This window comes from Zea mays, chromosome 5, assembly GCF_902167145.1.
Source record: "Zea mays cultivar B73 chromosome 5, Zm-B73-REFERENCE-NAM-5.0, whole genome shotgun sequence".
NCBI lineage: Eukaryota > Viridiplantae > Streptophyta > Magnoliopsida > Poales > Poaceae > Zea > Zea mays.
Genome location: NC_050100.1, coordinates 34,988,309 through 35,015,771, shown reverse-complemented (window position 1 = coordinate 35,015,771; position 27,463 = coordinate 34,988,309). Strand labels below are relative to the sequence as shown.

Here is a 27,463-nt window from a genome sequence, read left to right as displayed (position 1 = left end):
TAATTAGTTTCTATCTATCTATCTATCTATCTATCTATCTATCTATCTATCTATCTATTAAGACTACAACGAAACGTCCACACCCAGTGCCCCCTCCTCTGTCCACTGTCGTGCCCCTGCCCCTCTCACCCCCACGCCCGCGGATCTCGCTAAACTCACAAATCTTGCCCAGCACACGTCGTTTGTCCGCCGCCGTGCCCCTGCCCCCATCATGCCCCTGCCCCTCTTGCCCCACACCTACGGATCTCGCCAAGCCCGCAAATCTCGATGGCACCAACAAAAGCATGGACATCTAGTGAGTGATTTGGATTATGTTTTCATCATGTATTGTGGTTGTGTTTACACCAATTCTAGTTATGGGAGAAAATTACCCAACCCACCTTTTGAAATCAAATGGAAAACTAGTTGGGTTGCTAACATAGAGACGAACTTGCTGAGATTTTCCTAACGTTCTAGATTTAGCATGAATATGTGTCCTTAGCAAATATCTTCTTTTGTTTACTTCATGATATGCTATACACAATTGGCAACTGATTCGAAAGGATCAACTGCTTGTAGAACAAAGGCGCAAAAGATTCTGACAGGTCAACCACTTCACGAGACAAGAAAGTCAGAAAGGAGAGATCAATTCTCGATTGAGTGGGAAGAGATGTTCCCTTTGTGCTACACTAAAGGGCTCACAAGGGTAGGGTAGGACCATTGCCCTATAACTTTAAATACGGGAGAGCTAGATAAGGCTAGACCTAGGTTTTCTCCTTTGAAAATAAATGGTTTATGCATAATGACTTTATGGAATTAATCAATAAGTGATGGAACGAAAAATCTGCTCGGAGGCCCGAGGGGCTTTACTCTATGGATGGATGGCATGGGAGCCTATCCTCTTTGAGAATCTTTCTCAAGGGCTGGCATAGAAGAACGATGAGGGACCAAAAAAGAGAAAAGAATGATCTATCGATGCAATTGAAGGTCCCAGATGAGGAATTAGAGTTGAAAGATCAACCTTGTCAAGGTTGGAATTAGAGATACAAGATTGAAAAAGATTTAGATCATATTTGCCATCTTAAATTGGTTTTTTGGAGCCAACGGGCTGGGAAAAATTGGATTACCAATGGGGACTCCAACTCTCTTTTTTTCCATTTATAAGCTAATGGGCGTAGAAGAAAAAGTAGCATCCCCGCTTTGGAGACAGCTTCGCGGATCATTAGAGAGCAGAAAGAGCTCATGGTCCATATTGTAGATTTCTACAAAAGTCTCTTTGGCCCTAGCAAGCCTTGCAATATGAATCTTAGGAAGGTTTTTGATGAGCAGGGAGGTCGTATCGTTGTGAGGAGGAAAAGGCAATTCTCACCAAACCATTTATGGAAGAGGAGGTTAAAAGGCCATTGATCAGATGAATAATGAGTTTGCACCTAGATCTAATGGGTTTGGGGCCTCTTTCTTTAAAAAAATGGTGGTTCCTCATCAAAGATGATCTTATGAAAATGTTTAAGGACTTCCATGAAGGGAACTTGGACATCAAGAGATTGAATTTCACAAGCAATATCGACCCATTTGTCTTCTTAATGTTAACTTCAAGATCTTCACTAAAGTGCTCACTAACAGAATGTCTTTGATAACCAAGGTGGTCATTAGGGATAACCAGTCAAGTTTTGTTAAAGACAGAAATATTTTGGAAGGGGTGGTCAATCTTCATGAGGTGTTACATGAATTAAGGTCCAAGAAGAAGAAAGGTCTAATCATGAAGATCAACTTTGAAAAAGCATATGATAATGTTAGGTGGAATTTCTTGGCTGATGTATTAAAGTAAAAAAACTTCCGAGTTAGGTGGAATGAGATGGTGATGAGCACTATTGAAAATGGCAAAGTTCGTGTGAACATCAATGGGGAAAGGAGTAAATTCTTCAAAACCTTTAAGGGTTGAGGCAAGGCGACCCCGTTATAGCCTCTTCTTTTCAACTTAGTAGTCGATGCTCTAAGCAAAATGTTAGAGGCTGGGGTAGCCAAAGGCCACTTATTAAGAGTTTTGTCTGATATGCTACCGTGGGGCATTTCGCACATCCAATGTGCTGATGTACAATCATCATGATAGATGGGTCAGAAAAATCGATTGTGTTGGGGGTCTTCGGCTTCCGAAGGTCCTCAAAAACATGATTTGACAATGTTTTCTAAGTGAAATATGTGAGCAGGTATCTTCGGAATCGGATCATGAGTATACAAGAACACAGTCAGGACGAAGCCTGAACGAGACGAAAGATGATTATGACGAAGGTCTAGATGATCACGAAGCTGTGCGCAGAAAAGCTTCGGCATGATAGCAGAAAAGGGGAACCGACTTAAAGATGAAAAGGCAAATTAGACCTCGAAGAGTTACTATAGAGTTATTAGCAAATATAAAGGGCATGGGTGTAATTGTACATGGGTTGTGTCCCTTGCCTATAAATAGATGAACAGTACTCCCGTACTGTTCACGCTGACTTGGCATTCGCTTTTGCATCACGCCTGTACCTTTACTTTCCGTCAAACCGAAGGTACACTTATAATTTGTTATTTTGAATATGGTAATGCAAATAAAAATAAGTTGATGATAATGTTTATATTATTCTTCGTATTTCATATATGAATTCTTTCTTATCATTTATTGTGATCACGAAGGTTTTTTTTCCTTCACAACCTTCGTCCGGAATTCATTATACCCGAAGGGACATAATGTCTTGAAGGACGAAGGACTTTAATATTTAACACTTTTTATGTTGCCTTGTTCTTAACTCTTAGCATTTGAGAACAAGTCTCCAACAGATTGTGAATCTAAAGTTAATTCTTTATTGCTTCAAATGGTTATCGAGCCTAAAAATTAACTTCCATAAGAGTGAAGTTCATGTTTTTGGTGTAGACCAACCAAAGAAAGAGAGGATGGCCAATATGCTTAATTGGACGTTAGGATCCCTGCCTATGAAGTTCTTGGGGATACCCGTCTCAGATACTCATCTTAAGTCTTCCATTTTCAACCATGTCCTAGAAAAGATGAAAAAAAGGCTTGATCCCCAGAAAAGTAACTATATCTCCTCTAGTGGAAGACTAATATTGACTAACACATGCCTTAGCAGTTTACCAATGTACATCATGGGCTTTTATCTTTTACAAAAAGGGTGCCATTAGAGAATGGATTCTGTTAGAGGCAATTTTTCCTGGCAAGGAGCAGAGAAAAGAAAGTGTTATCATATGGCTAGGTGGGAAATGCTGATCAGACCAAAGGACCAAGGAGGTTTGGGTATTATTAACACTAGCCTGATGAATGAGTGTCTACTCACCAAATGGATTTGGAAAACAACTCAAGGATTAGGAGGGATTTGATATAACCTTATCAAAGCAAAATATATGCCAAACAACAATTTTTTCCTGTGTAAAGTCAAAGGGACCTCTCAGTTTTGGAAAGGAATCCATAAAACTAAGCACCTTTTTCAATGGGGAGCGGTGAATAAAATCAATAACAAGAATGGGACTCGTTTCTGGCATGACGTCTGGATTGTAAGAACAAGGATGTTCTAGTGGGGGACTCCTTTGAAGAAGGGTACCGGAACATTAAGTTAGTGTGTCCCCTTAGCAGCAGCGAGCTCGTCTTATGGGAGGATCTTCATGAAGACCTCCAAAGTTTCAATCTAACTCAAGGGAGAGATGAGATAAGGTGGGCCTTAGACAAATCCCTAGCATTTACTACAAACTTGTTGTATAGATTCATAATGGACGGGGAGGGTACGGAACTAAATTCATAAATCTATATGGAACATTAAGTTCATAAATTCTGTTATCATCCTAGAGTTTCGTAAAAGGTCCAGCGTTTACTGCCTTCCTAAAGCTAGAAAAGGTCTGTTTCATTCCCTAGAAACCCTGTCTAGGTAGGAGGTGGTTGTTTTTCGCTATAAACTGGTATCCCCAGTATCATTGGCTAGCGTGTCTTTGGTTTGTGAACCTTAATCAGCTTTCTTAAAAGTAGAGTAATAAACTCGTTTAAAAAATTCAAGAAATAATGGCACAGGAGCAAGCAGACAAATTTAAGAGAGAACCTACTTCAGATCCTATCCGGAAGAGTAGGAGGCTTGCTAACAAATCTATGGACAATGAATTTGATGAGGACTATGGTACAATCAATCTTGGAACTCCTGAAGATTGGGATGGTAAGAGCAAAGAAAGTAGCTCTAAGAAGAGTGCCTCAGAGCATCTCCAACAGTGCCCTAAATAGGTGTAGTATCTTACATTATAGGGCACATTTCTCAGAAAATAGATCCAACAATTGCCCTATTTTATATTTTTTGTCAAATTAAATAGGGCAATCCTCATCATCCCGACGATCCGATCGTTCCCAGGAAAAGTCTTTTTCCCCACCGCCGCCGCCGCCCAGTTCTTGCCGCCCGCGCCCTAGTCACCGTCGCAGCTGCCGATGGATGGAAGGACAGCACCGACGGGCCATAGGTCTTCGCTGGAAGCAGCCATAGGTGTGATTCAAGGAGCCTGATATGCTTCTCGCCAAGTTTCTTGTGCTAGTCTCATGTCCATGGACGCCGCTGCACAGCCAAAATCATCTGTAACTCCTGCATCTTATCAATCGATGCCTGGCATGGGTGCTCGCAACCGGATGGTGTCCAATTATAGGTATGCATCTCTTGGCTACCCCGTGTACTATCTGATGTACATAGAGGAGATCCTGCAAAAAAGGTCTACATACCATAGTTGGGACGAAGCATATGCCCAAGAAACCTCTCCACCTGCTCCTATAGCACTCCCTCCAAAATGTAATCATGACATATGGAGAGTATTAGCAAATTATTTTATCATTTCACCTGAGCAACAATTTTTCATTTCATTTTGGATTTGATCAAATAAATTTGTTTCACCATTGATTCCTATCAATTAAATCAATTATAACAAATTGTGACTTGCAGTTTTGTTTTTAGTTTGTTCCATCAGCGGGAGCATTTCTAGTTTATATATGCACAGAACATTGGTGTTATGGTTTTCTCTAATTTACTTATTTTTTGGCAGTACAATGCCCTCCCAGGGCAATTAGTTCACAATACTTCACAAATCTGCTTAACCAGGAAGTGGTAGATGTTTTTGACTCGGAGGATAATGTGGAAGTTAATCATAATCTATCAGAGTCACCTATTGTGAACTCACAACCAAAAAAGGGCAGATCAAAGAATTTTGTTGAGGAAGAAGATAAATTATTAGTTTCAGCCTATCTTAACATTAGTAAAGATCCTATTACTAGAAGGGATAAAAAAGATGGCAAATTTTGGGAAAGAGTTGAGAACTACTTTCACGCTAATAGAGAATTTGAGTCAGATCGCAATTGGTCATCCTTGCGGCACAGATGGGGTATAATTCAGAAGGAAGTTGGTCTTTTCCCGAGTTACTACAATGCCATAGAAAGGAAGAATGAAAATGGAAAGGCAATGAATGATAAGGTAAATTCTAAGTTCGACTTGTTCACATAATGTCAAAGTTTCACAAGTGTTTACTGTATCTGTTTTGTAGATTGGCGAAGCGAAAGAAATGTTTCATAAATTGCAAAAAAGGTTTTTTCTGTGTTCCATGCGTGGATCATTCTTAGACACGAGCCAAAGTGGTCATCTTACAGAGAATCCAAGATGGCTAACACAAATCTAGAGTCACAAAATACTAATGAGCAGGGTCACCTCAATATTGAAAGACCACCAGGAAGGAAAGCTGAGAAGGAAAATGTACGAGCGAGAAAACAGGAGATCTTAGCTCGCCGTTTTGGGCATACTTCATCATAGTCCACATACCAACAAGGCAACAACTAGGCTAAATGTTGCTTTAGATCCTTGAGTACTCTATTTTCATAGTTCGCATACCAACAACTTTTCTATCTTATTTGTTCTAATAAGCTGCAACTTTTCTATCTTATTTGTTCTAATAATATGTGGGTTCACTACTTTTCTATCTTATTTTCACAAATGTTGACCAAGTGGGATAGATCCCATCTGCTAGGTAATATCCCATATCATAGTTGTGTTCGTTAATTGTATAGTTAACTGTTGGAGCTTCACCATTAGCAATTCTATCAAAAAGGGGAGATCTATGCAAAACATTAATATCATTGAGTGATCCAGGAAGACCAAAAAATGCATGCCATATCCATAAATCTGTAGATGCAACCGCCTCAAGTATAATAGTTGGTTCTTTGACATGACCGCAATGTATACCTTGATGATTTGTAGGACAATTTTTCCACTTCCAATGCATACAATCAATACTACCAAGCATACTAGGAAATCCACATTGTTCAGCAATATTAAGCAGCCTAGATGTATCATCTTCATTTGGAGCTCTTAGGTATTCTTTATCGAACACCTCACATATATCCCTAACAAATTTTCTTAGACTCTCAATAGCAGTGCTTTCACCAATCCGCACATACTCATTAACATAATCTACTGGAACACCATAAGCTAATTGTCGTAATGCTGTTGTTACCTTTTGTAGACCGGAAAAACCAAGAACACCAGCAGCATTATGTTTTTGAACAAAATAGTTGTCATGAGTTTCAACAGCTTTAAGTATCTGTTTCAAAAGACGAGAACTCATCCGAAAGCGACGACGAAAAATCTTTTCAGGATATATCGGATTTTCATCAAAATAATCACGATACAATTTGATATGTCCTTCTCTATTTCGATGAAAGACCTGATGTCCAAAAATTGAACCTCGATATCTTTTACGTTGCTTATGCTTTCTCTTCCAATATTCAACCATTACAATAAGCATGAAGTCGTCAAGCTCGTCCTCTAAATCCTCATCCTCACGATGGATGACACCTCTTCTTATTTCGGTCATCCTTCTGTGATGCATCAAAATAATCCCAAGTAATATGTTAATTAATAGCATACAAATTATATTAAATTTAGTTGCACCAATGAATAGCACAAGTCACATGCATCTCAAGCCCCATCATTCTATTAAAGTAATGCATCCTAAGAACGTATGGCTCTATGATCTAGCAAATATCAAAACAACGGATGGACGAGAGTGGTCTCACCTCCAGATGAACCAAGTCGCGTCAGGTGCTTAGGGTGGCGGCTGCGTCAGGTGTAGAGGGCGGCGACTGCGTCTGGTGATGATGAACCTGGGAAACAAAGTTATGGGCCGCGAAATAGCAAAGAGGGAGGAAAAATATGACGTGCGAAATGGAGATAAACAAGTAGAAAAACATGGCAGGAATATATCAACTATATTTCGATATAGGGTTTCACTGCTGGAGCTTAATTTGTTTTGTGTGTCTCAAATACTTTAAATCAAGTCTCTTTTTAATTTTTAAGGCACTATTTTAAGGCACACTCTTGGAGATGCTCTCAAAGAAAGGGAAAAACACGAGCAAGGTGTATGAGGACGACAATGATTTTGTTACTTCCCAATCGGGCAAGAAAAGATCTAGAGAATCAGCTGATGATGAGAATAGTGAAGAACCAACCTCAGACAGCGAACCCGACGTTGAAGACACCAAACAGAAAACAACGACGACTGAATCACCTGTCAATATTAGAAGTGAACCTCTCACGACACGTCGCCACGCCCTTCAATCTTGGATGGATGGCAGCAGCAGCAGCAGCAGTACTGTTGAGTTCCCTGATGGGCTACCTCCAGCTCCTTCAAGAAGTATGCACCATCCTTTGTCGTTCATTCTGTGCAGTTCAATTCGATTAAAACGTCAAACTTTGTTCTCCTGCTAAATGCGTTGAGACATGTTTCTGTTGGACCAGGCAAGAAGGACAAGCTTTCTGAAGAGGAAATGCTTGCGAAGAAGGCTGAAGCTGCACAGCGCCGGAGGATGCAAGTGGAGAAGGACACTAAAGAAAGTGAGGTAGGAGAGAAATCTTTTTCTCTCGTTTTCAATCAGTATTTGACATGTTTCGTTTTCTAGGAGTCAGTCAACTATGTTTGATCTCTACATGCGGAAGCTATAAGGAAGATACTGGGCATGGACTCGGAGAAGAAGAAAGGAGTCATTGGCAATTTTGCCATTATCATCTATGTGCTTCACTAGTATGTCATCGGGCCTACAAATCATAGAGACAGATGGTTTCACCAGTCATAGACACGGGATGACATAATAATAGATAACCAAAATTGAGAGCGGCAAAATCACAAATTTCTCATAAAGAAGAGAGGAAGCGTAAGGAGCGAGGAGAGAAGGTTTGATGCATCATTTGGAATTTGCTATGTCATGCCCCCATTGGTGTTTCATTAATACCAGCAGTGTCCCCTTACTCAGCAAATATTTTTTTCTTAATACAGGAGCAAGCTACTAGAGCACAACACATGGCAGCAAACTCGATCCGCTGGGTCATGGGGCCCACCGGAACAGTTATTTCGTTTCAACATGCAGCAGGGCTCCCCGGCATCTTCAACTCCAAGACGCACATGTCACCCTCACATCCTTTGCATGCTTTGCTTGTCCGTCAAAATCGTGCTAAAGTCATGATTTCATCTACCACTTTTTTTGGCGAGCAGCTATCCTAAACCCTAAAGTGCTACAAGTGACTCCATGGGAGAAATGCGATGGGCCATCGTGTACGAACAATTACAAGTACAGGCACTCCAAGCTGAACCTCCCCCTCTGTAGCGCCTCAAGTGCTACAAGGTCGTCCAAGATGTGGGAAACCCTAACTTGGTTGGAAGTATATATATATATATATATATATATACTAGTTGAGTGCCCGTGCGTTGCAACGGAACCGTATAATAACACGATACCTTATGTATATGTGTGTTATATTGTTAGAGGTATGTGTCCATGTATTGCAACGGAAGTAAAAAATTTATATGAAACATTGATACGGAACGACAAACATCACTATAATAAGTATGTGCCCGTGCGTTGCCACGAGAGTTAAAAATTAATATAAAACATAGATACGGAACGATAAACATCACTATAATATATAAAATCTGTATGACAAATATTATCATAACTTTAATATTATATTTGTCGGGGACCATAATTAGGGGTACCCTCAAGACGCCTAATTCTCAGCTGGTAACCCCCATCAGCATAAAGCTGCAGAGGCCTGGTGGGTGCGATTAAGTCAGGGATCAGTCCATACGAGCGACTCGTTCACGCCTCGCCCGAGCCTAGCCTCGGGCAAGGGCAGCCGACCCCGAAGGGGTTTCCGTCTCGCCCGAGGCCCCCCTTCAACGGCGGACACATCTCCGGCTCGCCCGAGGCCTTGCCTTCGCTGAGAAGCGACCCTGACTGAATCGCCGCACCGACCGGCCAAGTCGCAGGAGCATTTAACGCAAAGGAAACCAGGCCCTGCCAAAGGCACCATAGGAAACTCCGCTCCGCCCGACCCAGGGATCGGACTCGGGCTAAGCCCCGGAAGACGGCGAACTCTGCTCCGCCCGACCCAGGGCTCGGACTCGGGCTAAGCCCCGGAAGACGGCGAACTCCGCTCCGCCCGACCCAGGGCTCGGACTCGGGCTAAGCCCCGGAAGACGGCGAACTCCGCTCCGCCCGACCAAGGGCTCGGACTCGGGCTAAGCCCCGGAAGACGGCGAACTCCGCTCCGCCCGACCCAGGGCTCGGACTCGGGCTAAGCCCCGGAAGATGGCGAACTCCGCTCCGCCCGACCCAGGGCTCGGACTCGGGCTAAGCCCCGGAAGACGGCGAACTCCGCTCCGCCCGACCAAGGGCTCGGACTCGGGCTAAGCCCCGGAAGACGGCGAACTCCGCTCTGCCCGACCAAGGGCTCGGACTCGGGCTAAGCCCCGGAAGACGGCGAACTCCGCTCTGCCCGACCAAGGGCTCGGACTCGGGCTAAGCCCCGGAAGACGACGAACTCCGCCTCGCCCGACCCAGGGGCTCGGACTCGGCCTCTGCTGACGACCTCCGCCTCGCCCGACCCAGGGGCTCGGACTCGGCCTCTGCTGACGACCTCCGCCTCGCCCGACCCAGGGGCTAGGACTCGGCCTCTGCTGACGACCTCCGCCTCGCCCGACCCAGGGGCTCGGACTCGGCCTCTGCTGACGACCTCCGCCTCGCCCGACCCAGGGGCTCGGACTCGGCCTCGGCCATGGAAGACAGACTCGACCCCGGCTTCGGAGGGGCCTCCACGTCGCCCAACCTAGGGCACAGGCCAGCCACGTCGACAGGAAGCGCCATCATCACCCTACCCCGAGCCGACTCGGGTCGCAGAGAACACGACCTGTGTCCCATCTGGCTAGCTCCGCCAGATAGGCAATGATGGCGCCCCGCTAGCCCCGTGACGACGGCGGCTCTCAGCTCTCTTACGGAAGCAGGGCGACGTCAGCAAGGACACAACCGTTCCAACAGCTGTCCCTCCGCCAGGCTCCGTTGCTCCTCCGACAGCCACGACATCACGCCAGCAGGGTGCCAAGATCTCTCCGGCTGCCACATTGGCATGTACTTAGGGCACTAGCTCTCCCCCCGCTAGACACGTAGCACTCCGCTACACCCCATTGTACGCCTGGATCCTCTCCTTACGCCTATAAAAGGAAGGACCAGGGCCTTCTTAGAAAAGGTTGGCCGCGCGGGGACGAGGACGTGGACAGGCGCTCTCTTGGGGCCGCTCGCTTCCCTCACCCGCGTGGACGCTTGTAACCCCCTACTGCAAGCACACCCGACCTAGGCGCGGGACGAACACGAAGGCCGCGGGATTCCCACCTCTCTCTCGCCGGACTCCGGCCTCCTCGCTCCTTTCCCCCCTTCGCGCTCGCCCACGCGCTCGACCCATCTGGGCTGGGGCACGCAGCACACTCACTCGTCGGCTTAGGGACCCCCCGGTCTCGAAACGCCGACAGTTGGCACGCCAGGTAGGGGCCCGCTACGTGTTGACGAGCAGCTTCTCGTCAAGCTCCAGATGGGCAGTCTCCAACAACCTCTCCAACCCGGGACGGTGCTCCGTTTCGGGAGTCTTGAGTTCATGTCCCTCGACGGCAGCTACGACATGATACTTCTTCCACCGCCGCACGACAACGACAATGGCGGCCGACAACCCGCCCTCCGGTGGTGGAATCGACGACGTCTTCCCCGCGTGGTGGAAGAATGACATTCGAGCTCGCCCCGTCCTCTCCCCCGCCAACGGAGGAGGAGGCGGGGCAACCAAGGCCGGGCGGGAGGCCGCGCTTCGTCGGCTGTCGAGCGAATTGACGTCCCCAGCGCCCCAACGGAGGGCGCGTCGGGCGTCGACCTCGCATTCGAGACGAAGGCGAGAGCCGTCCCCCCGCGACACGCCAATCCCGAGCAAGTGGACGACGCCAGCGAGCTCGCGGAGGGCCTGCAGGACATCGCCCTCGTACCTAGGACGATGGCGCGATCAGCCCCCGACGTGACTACATCGCCCCTCGTCGACCAAAAGGTACTGACTGATTCCCATCCTACATTATGTCGACTCGGCCTCAACCCGCCTAGCGACCTCGCTTTGGCGGGCGTTCTCGTTGAGGCGAGTGCAACCCCTCTGGGGTTTCGTACGCGGTCGCCTTGGGACCGGTTGACGGACGTCTCGACCTACGGGCCCTCTGGGTCTGAGGAAGATGACGATCCCAGCATCTGTTGGGATTTCTTTGGATTTGGCAACCCCAGTGCCATGCGGGACTTTATGACCGCATGTGACTACTGCCTCTCCGACTGTTCCGACGGTAGCCGCAGCCTTGACGACAAGGACTGCGGCCCAAGCCGCGAATGTTTCCACGTCGAGCTAGGGGATCCCGCTGAAGGCAACCACCTCGGCATGCCGGAGGACGGTGATCTCCCTAGGCCGGCGCCTCGCGCCGACATCCCGCGGGAGCTAGCTGTGGTCCCCGTTCCGGCGGGGGGTCACGACCCACAGCTCGAGCAAGTCCGCGGGGCGCAGGCCAGGCTCGACGAGGGAGCAGGAGCACTTGAGTCGATCCGCCGGGACGTCGGGCAGGTATGGGCGGGCCGCCCCCGGCCGGAGATATACGTCACCTGCCCCAGGGTTTCCAGCACCGCGTCGCCAACGACGTCAGGGTCAGGCCGCTACCCGCGTCCAGCGGGGTCGGTCAGAACCTGGCAGCCGCAGCAATGCTTATCCGCGCGATGCCGGAGCCATCGACCACCGAGGGACGGCGAATCCAGGGAGAGCTCAAAAATCTCCTGGAAGGCGCTGCGGCCCGACGGGCCGAAAGCTCTGCCTCCCGGAGGCAGGGATACCCCTTGGAACCTTATGCCGCGACTTCCCGATTCATGCGGGAAGCCTCGGTCTACACCGGGCGCACGCGCAACACCGCGCCTGCGGCCCCGGGCCACCTCGGCAACGAGCACCATCGTCGCGACCGTCGAGCCCACCTCGACGAAAGGGTGCGCCGAGGCTACCACCCCAGGCGTGGGGGACGCTACGACAGCGGGGAGGATCAGAGTCCCTCGCCCGAACCACCCGGTCCGCAGGCCTTCAGCCGGGCCATCCGGCGGGCACCGTTCCCGACCCGTTTCCGACCCCCGGCTACTATCACAAAGTACTCGGGGGAAACGAGGCCGGAACTGTGGCTTGCGGACTACCGCCTGGCCTGCCAACTGGGTGGAACGGACGACGACAACCTCATCATCCGCAACCTCCCCCTGTTCCTCTCCGACACTGCTCGCGCCTGGTTGGAGCACCTGCCTCCGGGGCAGATCTCCAACTGGGATGATTTGGTCCAAGCCTTTGCCGACAATTTCCAGGGCACGTACGTGCGCCCCGGGAATTCCTGGGACCTCCGAAGCTGCCGGCAACAGCCGGGAGAGTCTCTTCGGGATTACATCCGGCGATTCTCGAAGCAGCGCACCGAGCTGCCCAACATCACCGACTCAGATGTCATCGGCGCGTTCCTTGCCGGCACCACCTGCCTCGACCTGGTGAGCAAGTTGGGTCGCAAGACCCCCACCAGGGCGAGCGAGCTGATGGACATCGCCACCAAGTTCGCCTCTGGCCAGGAGGCGGTCGAGGCCATCTTCCGAAAGGACAAGCAGCCCCAGGGCTGCCCGTCGGAAGAGGCTCCCGAGGCGTCTACCCCGCGCGGCGCCAAGAAGAAAGGCAAGAAGAAGTCGCAAGCGAAACACGACGCTGCCGACGCAGACCTTGTCGCCGCCGCCGAGTACAAGAACCCTCGGAAGCCCCCCGGAGGTGCCAACCTCTTCGACAAGATGCTCAAGGAGCCGTGCCCCTATCATCAGGGGCCCGTCAAGCACACCCTCGAGGAGTGCGTCATGCTTCGGCGCCACTTCCACAAGGCCGAGCCACCCGCGGAGGGTGGCAGGGCCCGCGACGACGACAAAAAGGAAGATCACCAAGCAGGAGAGTTCCCCGAGGTTCGCGACTGCTTCATGATCTACGGAGGGCATGCGGCGAATGCCTCAGCTCGGCATCGCAAGCAAGAGCGCCGGGAGGTCTGCTCGGTGAAGGTGGCGGCGCCAGTCTACCTAGACTGGTCCGACAAGCCCATCACTTTCGACCAAGCTGACCACCCCGACCACGTGCCGAGCCCGGGGAAATACCCGCTCGTCGTCGACCCCATCATCGGCGACGTCAGGCTCACCAAGGTCCTGATGGATGGGGGCAGCTGCCTCAACATCATCTATGCCGAGACCCTCAGGCTCCTGCGCGTCGATCTGTCCTCCGTCCGAGCAGGCGCTGCACCTTTCCACGGGATCATTCCTGGGAAGCGCGTCCAGCCCCTCGGACGGCTCGACCTACCCGTCTGCTTCGGAACGCCCTCCAATTTCTGAAGAGAGACTCTGACGTTCGAGGTGGTCGGGTTCCGAGGAACCTACCACGCGATATTGGGGAGGCCATGCTACGCGAAGTTCATGGCCGTCCCCAACTACACCTACCTGAAGCTCAAAATGTCGGGCCCCAACAGGGTCATCACCGTCGGCCCCACGTACAAACACGCGTTCGAATGCGACGTGGAGTGCGTGGAGTACGCCGAGGCCCTCATCGCCGACATGGAGAACCTCTCCAAAGAGGTGCCAGACGTGAAGCGACATGCTGGCAACTTCGAGCCAGCGGAGACGGTTAAGGTCGTCCCTCTCGACCCCAGCGGCGACGCCTCCAAGCAGATCCGGATCGGTTCCGGGCTCGACCCCAAATAGGAAGCAGTGCTCGTCGACTTTCTCCACGCAAACGCCGACGTTTTTGCGTGGAGTCCCTCGGACATGCCCGGCATACCGAGAGAAGTCGCCGAGCACTCGCTGGATATTCAGGCCGGGGCCCGACCCGTCAGGCAGCCTCTGCACTGATTCGACGAGGAGAAGCGCAGAGTGATAGGCGAGGAGATTCACAAGCTGATGGCGGCAGGGTTTATCAAAGAGGTATTCCATCCCGAATGGCTTGCCAACCCTGTGCTTTTGAGAAAGAAAGGGGGGAAATGGCGGATGTGTGTAGACTACACTGGTCTCAACAAAGCATGTCCGAAGGTTCCCTACCCTCTGCCTCGCATCGATCAAATCGTGGATTCCACTGCTGGGTGCGAAACCCTGTCGTTCCTCGATGCCTACTCAGGGTATCACCAAATCCAGATGAAAGAGTCCGACCAGCTCGCGACTTCTTTCATCACACCCTTCGGCATGTACTGCTATGTCACCATGCCGTTCGGTTTGAGAAATGCGGGCGCGACGTACCAGCGGTGCATGAACCACGTGTTCGGCGAACACATTGGTCGCACAGTCGAGGCCTACGTTGATGACATCGTAGTCAAGACGAGGAAGGTTTCCAACCTCCTCCCCGACCTTGAAGTGACATTCCGGTGTCTCAAGGCAAAAGGCGTCAAGCTCAATCCCGAGAAGTGTGTCTTCGGGGTGCCCCGAGGCATGCTCTTGGGGTTCATCGTCTCCGAGCGGGGCATCAAAGCCAACCCGGAGAAGATCGCAGCCATCACTAACATGGGGCCCATCAAGGACTTAAAAGGCGTACAGAGGGTCATGGGATGTCTCGCGGCCCTGAGCCGGTTCATCTCACGCCTCGGCGAAAGGGGCCTGCCTCTGTATCGCCTCTTAAGGAAGGCCGAGAGCTTCACTTGGACACCCGAGGCCGAGGAAGCTCTCGGGAACCTGAAGGCGCTCCTTACAAAGGCGCCTATCTTGGTACCGCCAGCTGAAGGAGAAGCCCTCTTGGTCTACGTCGCCGCGACCACTCAGGTGGTTAGCGCCGCGATTGTGGTCGAGAGGCAAGAAGAGGGGCATGCATTGCCCGTTCAGAGGCCAGTTTACTTCGTCAGCGAGGTACTGTCCGAAACCAAGATCCGCTACCCACAAGTTCAGAAGCTACTGTATGCAGTGATCCTGACGAGGCGGAAGTTGCGACACTACTTTGAGTCTCACCCGGTAACTGTGGTGTCATCCTTCCCCCTGGGGGAGATCATCCAGTGCCGAGAAGCCTCGGGCAGAATTGCGAAGTGGGCGGTGGAAATCATGGGCGAGACCATCTCGTTCGCGCCTCGGAAGGCCATCAAGTCCTAGGTATTGGCGGACTTCGTAGCTGAATGGGTCGACACCCAACTACCGACGGCTCCGATCCAACCGGAGCTCTGGACCATGTTTTTCGACGGGTCGCTGATGAAGACGGGAGCCGACGCGGGCCTGCTCTTCATCTCACCCCTCGGGAAACACCTACGCTACGTGCTACGCCTCCATTTCTCGGCGTCCAACAATGTGGCTGAGTACGAAGCTCTGATCAACGGATTGCGAATCGCCATCGAGCTAGGGGTCCGACGCCTCGACGCTCGCGGCGACTCGCAGCTCGTCATCGACCAAGTCATGAAGAACTCCCACTGCCGCGACCCGAAGATGGAGGCCTACTGCGATGAGGTTCGGCGCCTGGAAGACAAGTTCTACGGGCTCGAACTTAACCACATCGCTCGGCGCTACAACGAGACTGCGGACGAGCTGGCAAAAATAGCCTCGGGGCGAACGACGGTTCCCCCGGACGTCTTCTCCCGGGATCTACACCAACCCTCCGTCAGGATCAACGACGTGCCCGAGCCCGAGGTAACCTCGGCCCAGCCTGAGGTACCCTCGGCCCATCTCGAGGTACCCTCGGCCCAGCCTGAGGTACCCTCGGCCCATCCCGAGGCGTCCTCGGTCCAACCCGAGGTACCCTCGGCCCCCGAGGGCGAGGCGCTGCGCATCGAGGAGGAGCGGAGCGGGGCCACACCCGACAGAGACTGGCAAACCCCGTACCTGCAATATCTCCGCCAAGGAGAGCTACCCCTCGACCAAGCCGAGGCTCGGCGGGTAGCGCGACGCGCCAAGTCGTTCGTCTTGCTGGGCGATGAGAAGGAGCTCTACCACCGCAGCCCCTCGGGCATCCTCCAGCGATGCATCTCCATCGCCGAAGAAGACGCCCGGGGGCTACACGCACCTGCTGGTCGCCGTCGACAAATTCTCCAAGTGGATCGAGATCCGGCCCCTGAACAGCATCAGGTCCGAGCAGGCGGTGGCGTTCTTCACCAACATCATCCATCGCTTCGGGGTCCCAAACTCCATCATCACCGACAACGGCACCCAGTTCACCGGCAAAAAATTCTTGGATTTTTGCGAGGATCACCACATCCGGGTGGACTGGGCCGCCGTAGCTCATCCCAAGTCGAATGGGCAAGTAGAGCGTGCCAACGGCATGATTCTACAGGGGCTCAAGCCTCGGATTTACAACGACCTCAACAAGTTCGGCAAGCGATGGATGAAGGAACTCCCCTCGGTAGTTTGGAGCCTGAGGACAACGCCGAGCCGAGCCACGGGTTTCACGCTGTTCTTCCTGGTCTATGGGGCCGAGGCCGTCTTGCCCACTGACCTGGAGTATGGCTCCCCGAGGACGAGGGCCTACGACGGTCAAAGCAACCAAGCTAGCCGAGAAGACTCGCTGGACCAGCTGGAAGAGGCTCGGAACAAGGCCTTACTACACTCGGCGCGGTACTAGCAGTCCCTGCGACGCTACCACGCCCGAGGGGTCCGGCCCCGAGACCTCCAGGTGGGCGACCTGGTGCTTCGGCTGCGGCAAGACGCCCGAGGGAGACACAAGCTCACGCCCCCCTGGGAGGGGCCATTCATCATCGCCAAAGTTCTGAAGCCCGGAACGTACAAGCTGGCCAACAGCCAAGGCGAGGTCTACGACAACGCTTGGAACATCCAACAGCTACGTTGCTTTTACCCTTAAGATGTTTTCAAGTTGTGCATATACCTCGCACCCACGCAAAGTTTAGTCAACGAGGAAGGGTCGGCCTCGCCTTGGCAAAGCCCGACCCTCCCTCGGGGGCTAAAAAGGGGAGAAACCCCCTCTGCGTCGAAATTTTCCTCGAAAAAAGATCTCTTTCACCAGAATATCTTCCATGCTTTTTGACTACTTCGAAAAGTGGGCCGACAGTAATGACGGTGGCAGACGCGCGGGAGCAGCGGGCACGTCGACAGCCAAGCTCACGTCCCATCCGGGGGCAGCGAGAGAGCTCCCTCTCACGGGGTGAAGACAACGCGCCCGTGATCCGTTCCTCGAACGTCTCGCACACGCGCGACGGCTGCCCCGCCAACCACTCGCCCCGTCGTATTAACTCCGCGGCTGGACAGGTGGCGCTTCTGGCAGGAGCAACGGGCGACGCTTTGCCCTCGCCGAAACAACCGCACCAAAAAAGGTACGCCGCGTCGTTCGGTTTCGTATCCTTTTTCCCTTTTTTCCTCTTTCTCTATCTCTTGCAACAGGGACCGGGAAAGGGGGATCCCCCGAAAGGGATCCTTCCCCGTGAAGGAACCAGGCTCCGAGCCTCCTTACTGATCAGGGGTTCGAAGGCTGGCCCCCGAAGGGTTCAACAGCCGCCTCAGATCGCGTGGGCCCTACACCCACTACTGGTCAGAGGTTCGAAGGCCGGCCCCCGAAGGGTTCCACGGCCGCCTCAGGCTACTCGGGCTCCGTGCCCATTACTGATCAGGGGTTCGAAGGCTGGCCCCCGAAGGGTTCACAGTCGCCTCAGACGCCGAGCGAGGGATGACCAGGGGTACGTTCGATACATAACCGAGGCTCGGGCTGCGCTCCCGAGGTACCCTAGGACATTTCCGAGACCAGCGGGAGCGATCTTGTAACGGAATCCCATCAGAGGGAGGCATCGAGCCCTTGGACCCCGTCGCCAGGGGACCGGGTCCGGCAGATCACCCGCAGGTACTTTTGGGCGTGCCTCTGGGCCCCTAGCCGATCCCTAACGAACGGGGCACGGACGTCCACTCGGATTACCCGCTCGCAGCTCACCGGAGACACCATGTTCGGCGCCCATCGAGGGTAACATGGCGCACTCCCCCCTCCTCCTTGCGGAAAGGCGACGTAGGGGCGTATGTAAAAAAGCCGGGTCTGTCCCTGATCGCCCTCTCGCTCTGTGCAGAGGCTCGGGGGCTGCTCTCGCAAACCCGGCTCCGGCCGAACCGTTGACAGCGTCAACATACCAGCCCGAGAACTTGGGCCCCGACCGTACACCCGGGCTACGGCCAGCTCGCATGAGGGAACAACCAGACCAGCCGAAGCATTACGCAAGGCATTAAGACCTCGAAGGAGTGAAATCACTCCTCCGAGGCCTCGGGGGCTACACCCGGCGGGTGCGCTCGCGCGCACCCACCAGAACCAAAAGCAACCGAGAAAGGCTGGTCCCCTTGCAAAAAAGTGCGACGAAAGCCTCCAAGCGAGTGCTAACACTCCCTTCGAGGCTCGGGGGCTACTGTCGGGGACCATAATTAGGGGTACCCTCAAGACGCCTAATTCTCATCTGGTAACCCCCATCAGCATAAAGCTGCAGAGGCCTAATGGGTGCGATTAAGTCAGGGATCAGTCCATACGAGTGACTCGATCACGCCTCGCCCGAGCCTAGCCTCGGGCAAGGGCAGCCGACCCCGAAGGGGTTTCCGTCTCGCCCGAGGCCCCCCTTCAACGGCGGACACATCTCCGGCTCGCCCGAGGCCTTGCCTTCGCTGAGAAGCGACCCTGACTGAATCGCCGCACCGACCGGCCAAGTCGCAGGAGCATTTAACGCAAAGGAAACCAGGCCCTGCCAAAGGCACCATAGGAAACTCCGCTCCGCCCGACCCAGGGCTCAGACTCGGGCTAAGCCCCGGAAGACGGCGAACTCTGCTCCACCCGACCCAGGGCTCGGACTCGGGCTAAGCCCCGGAAGACGGCGAACTCCGCTCTGCCCGACCCAGGGCTCGGACTCGGGCTAAGCCCCGGAAGACGGCGAACTCCGCTCCGCCCGACCAAGGGCTCGGACTCGGGCTAAGCCCCAGAAGACGGCGAACTCCGCTCCGCCCGACCCAGGGCTCGGACTCGGGCTAAGCCCCGGAAGACGGCGAACTCCGCTCCGCCCGACCCAGGGCTCGGACTCGGGCTAAGCCCCGGAAGACGGCGAACTCCGCTCCGCCCGACCAAGGGCTCGGACTCGGGCTAAGCCCCGGAAGACGGCGAACTCCGCTCCGCCCGACCAAGGGCTCGGACTCGGGCTAAGCCCCGGAAGACGGCGAACTCCGCTCTGCCCGACCAAGCGCTCGGACTCGGGCTAAGCCCCGGAAGACGACGAACTCCGCCTCGCCCGACCCAGGGGCTCGGACTCGGCCTCTGCTGACGACCTCCGCCTCGCCCGACCCAGGGGCTCGGACTCGGCCTCTGCTGACGACCTCCGCCTCGCCCGACCCAGGGGCTCGGACTCGGCCTCGGCCATGGAAGACAGACTCGACCCCGGCTTCGGAGGGGCCTCCACGTCGCCCAACCTAGGGCACAGGCCAGCCACGTCGACAGGAAGCGCCATCATCACCCTACCCCGAGCCGACTCGGGTCGCAGAGAACATGACCTGTGTCCCATCTGGCTAGCTCCGCCAGATAGGCAATGATGGCGCCCCGCTAGCCCCGTGACGACGGCGGCTCTCAGCTCTCTTACGGAAGCAGGGCGACGTCAGCAAGGACACAACCGTTCCAACAGCTGTCCCTCCGCCAGGCTCCGTTGCTCCTCCGACAGCCACGACATCACGCCAGCAGGGTGCCAAGATCTCTCCGGCTGCCACATTGGCATGTACTTAGGGCACTAGCTCTCACCCCGCTAGACACGTAGCACTCCGCTACACCCCATTGTACGCCTGGATCCTCTCCTTACGCCTATAAAAGGAAGGACCAGGGCCTTCTTAGAAAAGGTTGGCCGCGCGGGGACGAGGACGGGGACAGGCGCTCTCTTGGGGCCGCTCGCTTCCCTCACCCGCGTGGATGCTTGTAACCCCCTACTGCAAGCGCACCCGACCTGGGCGCGGGACGAACACGAAGGCCGCAGGATTCCCACCTCTCTCTCGCCGGACTCCGGCCTCCTCGCTCCTTTCCCCCCTTCGCGCTCGCCCACGCGCTCGACCCATCTGGACTGGGGCACGCAGCACACTCACTCGTCGGCTTAGGGACCCCCCGGTCTCGAAACGCCGACAATATTGACGATACAAATATGTAATATTATTATAGATACGCCAACTTAAATTGAATGAACTGATGTCAAACGAACATTATAATATCATATAAATTATTTCTAAAAATCAATATAGAATTTTGAATAATAGACAAATATATCGATAGATATGCAATAGGCCCAAACTAAACAGGCGCATAGCATCTTCAGTTCAGGTCCTCAATCTTGGTATCTCTTCCCTAGGTTGTTGCAGGCTGCTCAAAATACGGTAACAAACCCAAGTGAGTTCGATTAAATCCAATGCCACATGAGCAAAAGAACATGCAATCCATCATCACATGAACAAATTATGGGCCGAGTAAGTCAAACATGTTGTACATAAAAATTTTACCGAAGAGCAGAGGGTCAGCGAGGAGCTGAGGAGCGACATCTTCTTCCTTCGTCGGCAAGGAGCTGAGGAGCCAAGTAAGTCAAACATTCTGTAATGAGTCTGTGAAGAAGCTCTCAATCTCAGGCCATGTTTGAGTAGCAACAATCGAACATATAATAGAACCAACATTTGATCCTGCTATAATCCGAGGCAGAAGCTTATGCTCGACCAATGTTTTCACTACACCTACATGGAAAGACCCAGTGAAGCACCCCCACTCAAGAGCAGCGCTGTCCTCCCAAAGGCATGTCTGGTCTCCTGGACAGAGGCAATCTTCTCTTCCAATAGCTATGGCAGATAACTACAGAAGTCCAGATCTTACAAGTGGAGGTAGTGCAACAGTCCAAGATCTTTTCTCTATAAAACCATGAGTCGTACAAGAATACTCAAAATGAGCAATCCTAGATTAACACCATATTAGCATTATTGTAACGGTCCAATATTTTTCTCTAGAAAACCATGAGTCATACAGGAATACTAAAAAATGAGCAATCCTAAGTTAACACCTTATTAACACTATTGTCTTAATGAGCAAGACTAAAAATGCAAAGATCCCATTTCTGAGCTGATTTCTTTGTTGTATAATTCTTTGAAGAGCAACAGGCCAACAAGTATTTACTTACCAACAGTTTGATCGTCCCAAAATTGCATGTCTCCCTGAGTTATATGTTAAGCTAAAAAATCCAGTCAAGTAAATTTTGCAAACTGAATGTGAAGAATATGGAAGTTAGTAGGTTGACGATAGAGGTAGTTTGTTTCAGTAGTGATAGCCTAATAATCACGTTGCCATCTTGCTCGTCCCTCCACCCATTCCTCCTTCACTGCAACACATGCAAAGATAAATGAACACCAAACCCAAATCAATTTGGAACCATGAATGCGACACAGAAATGAACACACCCTAATTTCCAAAATAAATCCAACAGTTTAAAAAAGTAATTATGACATAAACTTGATATGGAAACAGAAGCTAAGCATTAGAATCCTTGCTAGGCCATTTCTGTGTCGCATTAGGTTTTTTTTCTCTTTGAAAATGGGTTACCCCGCTGGAGGCACTCTGATCCCATCTCTGGTTACAGTGCAACCTGATTTCATTACCATGTGCGTGTTGAACCAAACATGTGACAAATGGCATAGCGCATGCAGTTCGTTACCATTTGCGTTGTCACAGCCGAAAAAAGACAGTGCATGCAGTTCAATGACAAAGAAGGAAAAAAAGGGACTTATTGATATCCACGCTGAGATACCAGCAAGGCATTCTTTTATTACAGGTGGCCACTGACAGATTTCTCAGAGCTACTCATACAATAACGCAAGTACGCAACATGAGTTTCTTCCTCGCAGCTTCTCACCAGAAAAGCCTACACAGCACAGCAACATCTCGCGCGGTCACTTGTACTGACTGGCGAGCTGGCCTTCCTTGACGATGTAGTTCTGCACCGGGAAGTCCTCGCCCTTGAAATACCTATCCAGCATGTCCCTCACACCATCCGCATACCGCACCTATATGAATTGTTTGTTTGCCCGCAATAGTCAGCAGCATGCACGAGAACGAATAGCAAATACTCATCATGAAAAATGCGCTATCAGTGTACATGTCGTCAAGGACTCAAGGTACACAGACACACTATTAGCTAATTGTTCCAGTTCTCAGTACGATTTTAATCCAGTAAAGCCTTAAGGTGATTGCCATTCTATTGAGTTCTGCTAATGCATGAAGCAGAGACCTAGTGTCCTATGAGGTATTAGAATTAGATAGATTTTCAAACTCAGGTAACAAAACTCAGAACCTGACCTGCGCATCAATTGTAGTCCTAGAGATGTGAGGGGTCATGGCATGGTTAGGCATGTAGCGCCAGGGGTGATCCTTTGGTGCTGGCTGTGGGAACCACACATCACCACCATATCCTGAGAAATGGGAATGAGATGCTCCATGTTACACAAAGTACCGGTCAATGTAGGAATATAGTCGCATTATTTCCCTATTCTTCAGATAAAATGTAGGCAGGGTGTCTTTTCAGGAAAGCAAAACGGCTCATTTGAAGTTTTCGTGCTGAAGCCACGAAATACAAAGCATGCCAAGCTTAAGGAAAATAATATTAATTCATGGACCCCTTCAGTAGAATCAGACTAACTTATGTAGTAATACTGTTGTGTAAAGAGACAAAGAAAACATATTAACGTAGTAAGTACCAGCAATGTGACCGCTAGAACATGCATCTACGACTGCTCGAGCATCCATGATTGCTCCTCGAGCATTATTCACAACAATTACACCTTTCTTCATCTTTGCAATCCTCTCTTTGTTAAACATGCCTCTGAAAAAAAACAGCAAACAAAACTCAGAAAATACTGTCAAACTATTTTGGAAATGTCAGGTACATGATGAATACAAACCTTGTTTTCTCCGTAAGAGGTGTGTTGATCACAATCACATCAAACTTTGGAAGCATAGCATCCAGGTCCTCCTCAAATTTGGCCCCAATTTCTTTCTCAAGCTCTGGGTCAATCTGAAGTCTGTCATGGTAAAGTAGGTTGCAGTTAAAGGGCTTAAGACGCTGAAGCAAGAGCCTGCCAATACGACCAGCTCCAACAGTCCCAACAGTTTTTCCTTCAAGATCATAAGCTCTGTGGGCAATGCCTGCTACGTTCCATTCGCCTTGAACTACCTGTTGGTACCCAGGCAAGAAGTTCCTGAGCAGAATCAGAATGCGCAAGAGCTCATCTTCTGCCACAGAGACAGTGTTGCTTCCAGTGACCTCAGCCACAGTTAAGCCCGCAGCAGCAGCTGCTGGAAGATCAATATGATCGGAGCCGATTCCTGCCGTGAGAAGAAGCTCAAGATTCTTCGCCTTCTTTATCCTCTCTGCAGTGACATAAGCTGGGTGGAATGGGGTGGTAATCAGGACATGCATGTCTTCAATGTGCTTCTCCAGTTCTGAAAACAGTTACAGAAATCATTTAGTCGAAACAAGTACAGATATGAAAAGTTATTAGTGTTTTTTTATACTAAGGCCGTGTTCCAAACCTCAAACTAACGGTTAGCAGCTAAAATTAGCTGAGTGGTTCAGAACAGACCAGCCAATAAACCATATAATTGTTAGTTATATCTCTTAAATAGCTATATAACAGTTGTTAGCTGCTCTAACCCAGCTAAAACCAGCCAAATAACTTATTAGTTGACTAATAATTAACTGTAGAGGTTTGGAACAGGCCTAAATAAGTATAGTTAGATTTGTTAGGAAGTGCATTTCCATTTGGAGGTGTCGAGCTCTAAACAAGTCTAGAACTTTCTTGGGGTGGAGTTAGTTTCACGCAAGAGCAGTGTTTAGGAGCTTATCACATGTTCACAGGCCAAAGTGATCACTATTATCTCTTCCGAGAAAGAAAGAGGCAGCAAATACAAGGGTCAGGCCGTCAGATGATGCCATCATTCTCTGCACTCTTAACAACAGAACGGACCAGTTTTATGATAGCGTAACAACGTTATGGTGATAACACAGTGGGCGAAAAAATGTCTATTCAATATTTTTCTTTGCAAACCAACAGTTCAGAAAAAATCTGTATATCCCATTTTTTCCCTCTAAATATTTTCATCTCAACCAAAGGTAACACATGACCCTTTTATCATGCTCAATGAATTTATCTTATTGAGAATTACTAAATATTCTGAATACTTATTATGCATTTTTTTTCAACCACATGTACCGTAACATCTGTTTAGGAGCCAGATTAACCTTTTAATGCTCAAATTCTTGTGTTATTGCAGTAACCATAAAAAGAAGTTTAAATTTGTAGCAGGGAATTATATCAAATAAAAGTGTGACCTCTCTAGAGGTGTGACTTTTACCACAAATTTAATTGACTCTTGAGTTATCTAATTTCTAAAAATACTTAACTTTGCCAGCAACAGTGAAAGTTTTTACTAGTGTTTGTGTCTAGCAAGCAAACCAGCAATGGTGTGGACTCTACCATGGCTTCTTGCTATGCTTGTTTTAACTTGAAATATGAAATGCAGAACTGCACTACTAAAAAAAGTGAATGAATGAGTGTAAAGTATAGAGTTAATGTTTGCTAGATAGAATAAGCTGAAGATAGGTACAGTGGTACCTGATGTATATTTAAGAAGAAAATGAATGCAACACAAGTGTCTAACTCAAGCAGGTTAGCGGTAGTGATAAATTGCAATTCTCATCCTATTATGAATATTATTATAAAAAATTTAGAAAAAGGCCAAGATAACATGCACTGTTAAAAAGGTGGGGCAGGAAGGACAAGAAAAAAAGAAATCAATCCCCTTCCCATCCCATCTGAACAACCAACCAATCGAACAAAATTCTAGAATCAGCGTCATTGCCTACCACAAACCCACAAAGCATTACTCAGTCTTCATAGACACAAAATTTCCATGCTTACAGTAGAACAATCACTACACATTACAGGCTCAAATTGATGAGCACTATATTATTCATTTACTTAGAGAAATCAATTGGCATTAGAGGTTGCTGGTTTACATGGTTACATGTCATGGTAAGAATTGATTCAGTTTTTTTTGGCATTAGAGGTTGCAGTTTTTTGGAATCAATGAGCACTATAAAATGAATCACCATATCAGGCACCTCTACGACAACCTCCACTAGCACCTTGGGCGACGTTGCTGGTTGCACCTGCCTAGGCGCCACAACAAACTGATTCAAAAAACTGAACCGATTCATGTACTGAAAAATCAATTGGCATTCTTAGCAGAAATCATCTCAATAGTGAATATTGTACACTAACGTATAACAAAATCTAGCGAAGAGTATCATGAAACTTCCTGGACGCTTCCTGAGTCAACGCACGGGCGACATGGACCTGCGCCGGTGGACGTGGACGTCCTTCCTCGGGGCCCGCTCCTTCTCCGCGGCGACCGCTACGAACAGCACGACGACGATTTTGCTTTGGTTGGAAACTTCTCCCCCGTATAGAGAGCCTGGTTGGTGGGGGCGAGGTTCACGAGTGGAGGACCCTTCCATGGAGACCGAGCGTGGACACGGACGTGGATCCAGGGCGGAGGATGGCTAGGACGCGGATCCGGGGCGGAGGTGGAGGACCCTTCCATGGAGACCGAGCAGGGTTTAGGGATGACGTGAGCATCACGATCCGGGACAGAAGATGGCTGGGACGCGGATCCGGGGCGGACGCGCTTGTCGAGGCCTCAGGGGAGATTGTCGTGGGGGAGGAAGCTTCTCGAGGGCGCAGAGGGAGCTTGCCACGACATCCTCGATAAGGGGGTGCCAAGATTGACGCGGATCGAGGGAGATTGTCGCGGGGGAGAGGGCGCTTGCCGCGGAGCGCTTATCGAGGCACGGGTGAGATTGCCGCGGGGGAGGGAGCGTGTGCCGAGGGAGCGACGAGATTAGAGGGGGCGAAGACAGGGCTCGCGCGGCGTGGTGGCGGCGAGATTAGCGGGGGCTCGCGCGGCGTGCGGCGTGGTGATTAGCGGGGAGGGGGGAGAGGGCGGAGCCGTGGTCAGGGGTGGACGCCCTCGTTACATTCTTAAGGAGTAGTAGAGATATACACTAAGTAAATGGGCCAAGCCCATTACACTAAGGGTATGCAAGTAATCACACAAGAACTACTCCAAAACACTAACAGTACTCTAACACCCCCAGTCTTAACTATCTTGTGGAGATGTTGAGACTGGATCGAAAGTCGGTGAAGACACTCGACATCAACCCTTTGTTGAAGATGTCGGCGAACTGCAGCATGGTGGGGACGCTGAGAACCTGAACGTCACCGACGGCGACCCGCTCGCAGACAAAGTGCAGGTCGATCTCCACGTGCTTCGTGCGCTGATGCTGCACAGGGTTGGTGGAGAGGTAGACCGTGTTGACGTTGTCACAGTAGATGAGATTGGTGCGCTGGAGAGGGTTGTGCATCTCATGGAGAAGCTGGCATAGCCAAGAGGCCTCACCCACGTCTTTGGCCACAACACAGTACTCGGTCTCCGCGCTGGAGAGGGAGATGATGGGCTGCCGCTTGGCGGCCCAGGAGACGAGGTTGGCGACCAAGAACACGACATAACCGGAAGTAGACCGGTGCATATCGGGACAACCAGCCTAGTCAACGTCGATGTAGACTACGAGCTCTAACATTGGGGAGGGTCGGAGTAGAAGGCGATATTTGAGTGAGCCACGCAGGTAGCGCAATATCCGCTTGAGAGCGGTGAGATGGGGCTCCCACGGGGTGTGCATATTGAGGCACACCTATTGGGCAGCATTGGTGATGTTAGGCCTGTAGAAGGTCAATTACTGGAGGGTCGCATTGGTAACCGAGGGCCCGTCGTCCTCAAAGAGCTTCACCTGAGTGTCAACAGGCGTGGAGCAGGGTTGTAGTCAGACATGCCAGTCCGCTCTAGGTTGTCGATGGTGTACTGGAGCTCGGTGGTGATGCCGAGAAAGTGGTGGAGGGGCCCTAGGTCCTTCGTCGCGAACTCCCACTGAAGGGAGACGATCGTGCGCTGGAGGAGGTCAGCGGTGGATGCGGTGAGCACAATGTCGTCGACGTAGAGCAGGAGGTAGACGGTGTCGTCGTCGCGCCGATAGATGAAGA

At 51.0% G+C, this 27,463-nt stretch overlaps 1 protein-coding gene and 1 pseudogene across 1 annotated transcript; one reads left to right on the top strand and one right to left on the bottom strand.

Moving 5' to 3' along the window:
- Window positions 1–211: 211 nt before the first annotated feature.
- On the top strand, window positions 212–22,151 carry LOC103628128 (INO80 complex subunit B-like; annotated as a pseudogene).
- LOC103628127 (formate dehydrogenase 1, mitochondrial) lies at window positions 21,956–26,955 on the bottom strand. The gene is made up of 6 exons (XM_035958881.1): window positions 26,737–26,955; window positions 25,477–25,587; window positions 23,267–23,814; window positions 23,063–23,187; window positions 22,665–22,777; window positions 21,956–22,372 (listed from the first exon to the last, which is right to left on the bottom strand). Exons 1-6 carry the CDS (start codon window positions 26,953–26,955, stop codon window positions 22,259–22,261), a joined length of 1,230 nt encoding a protein of 409 aa, XP_035814774.1. The 3' UTR covers window positions 21,956–22,258.
- Window positions 26,956–27,463: the final 508 nt, after the last annotated feature.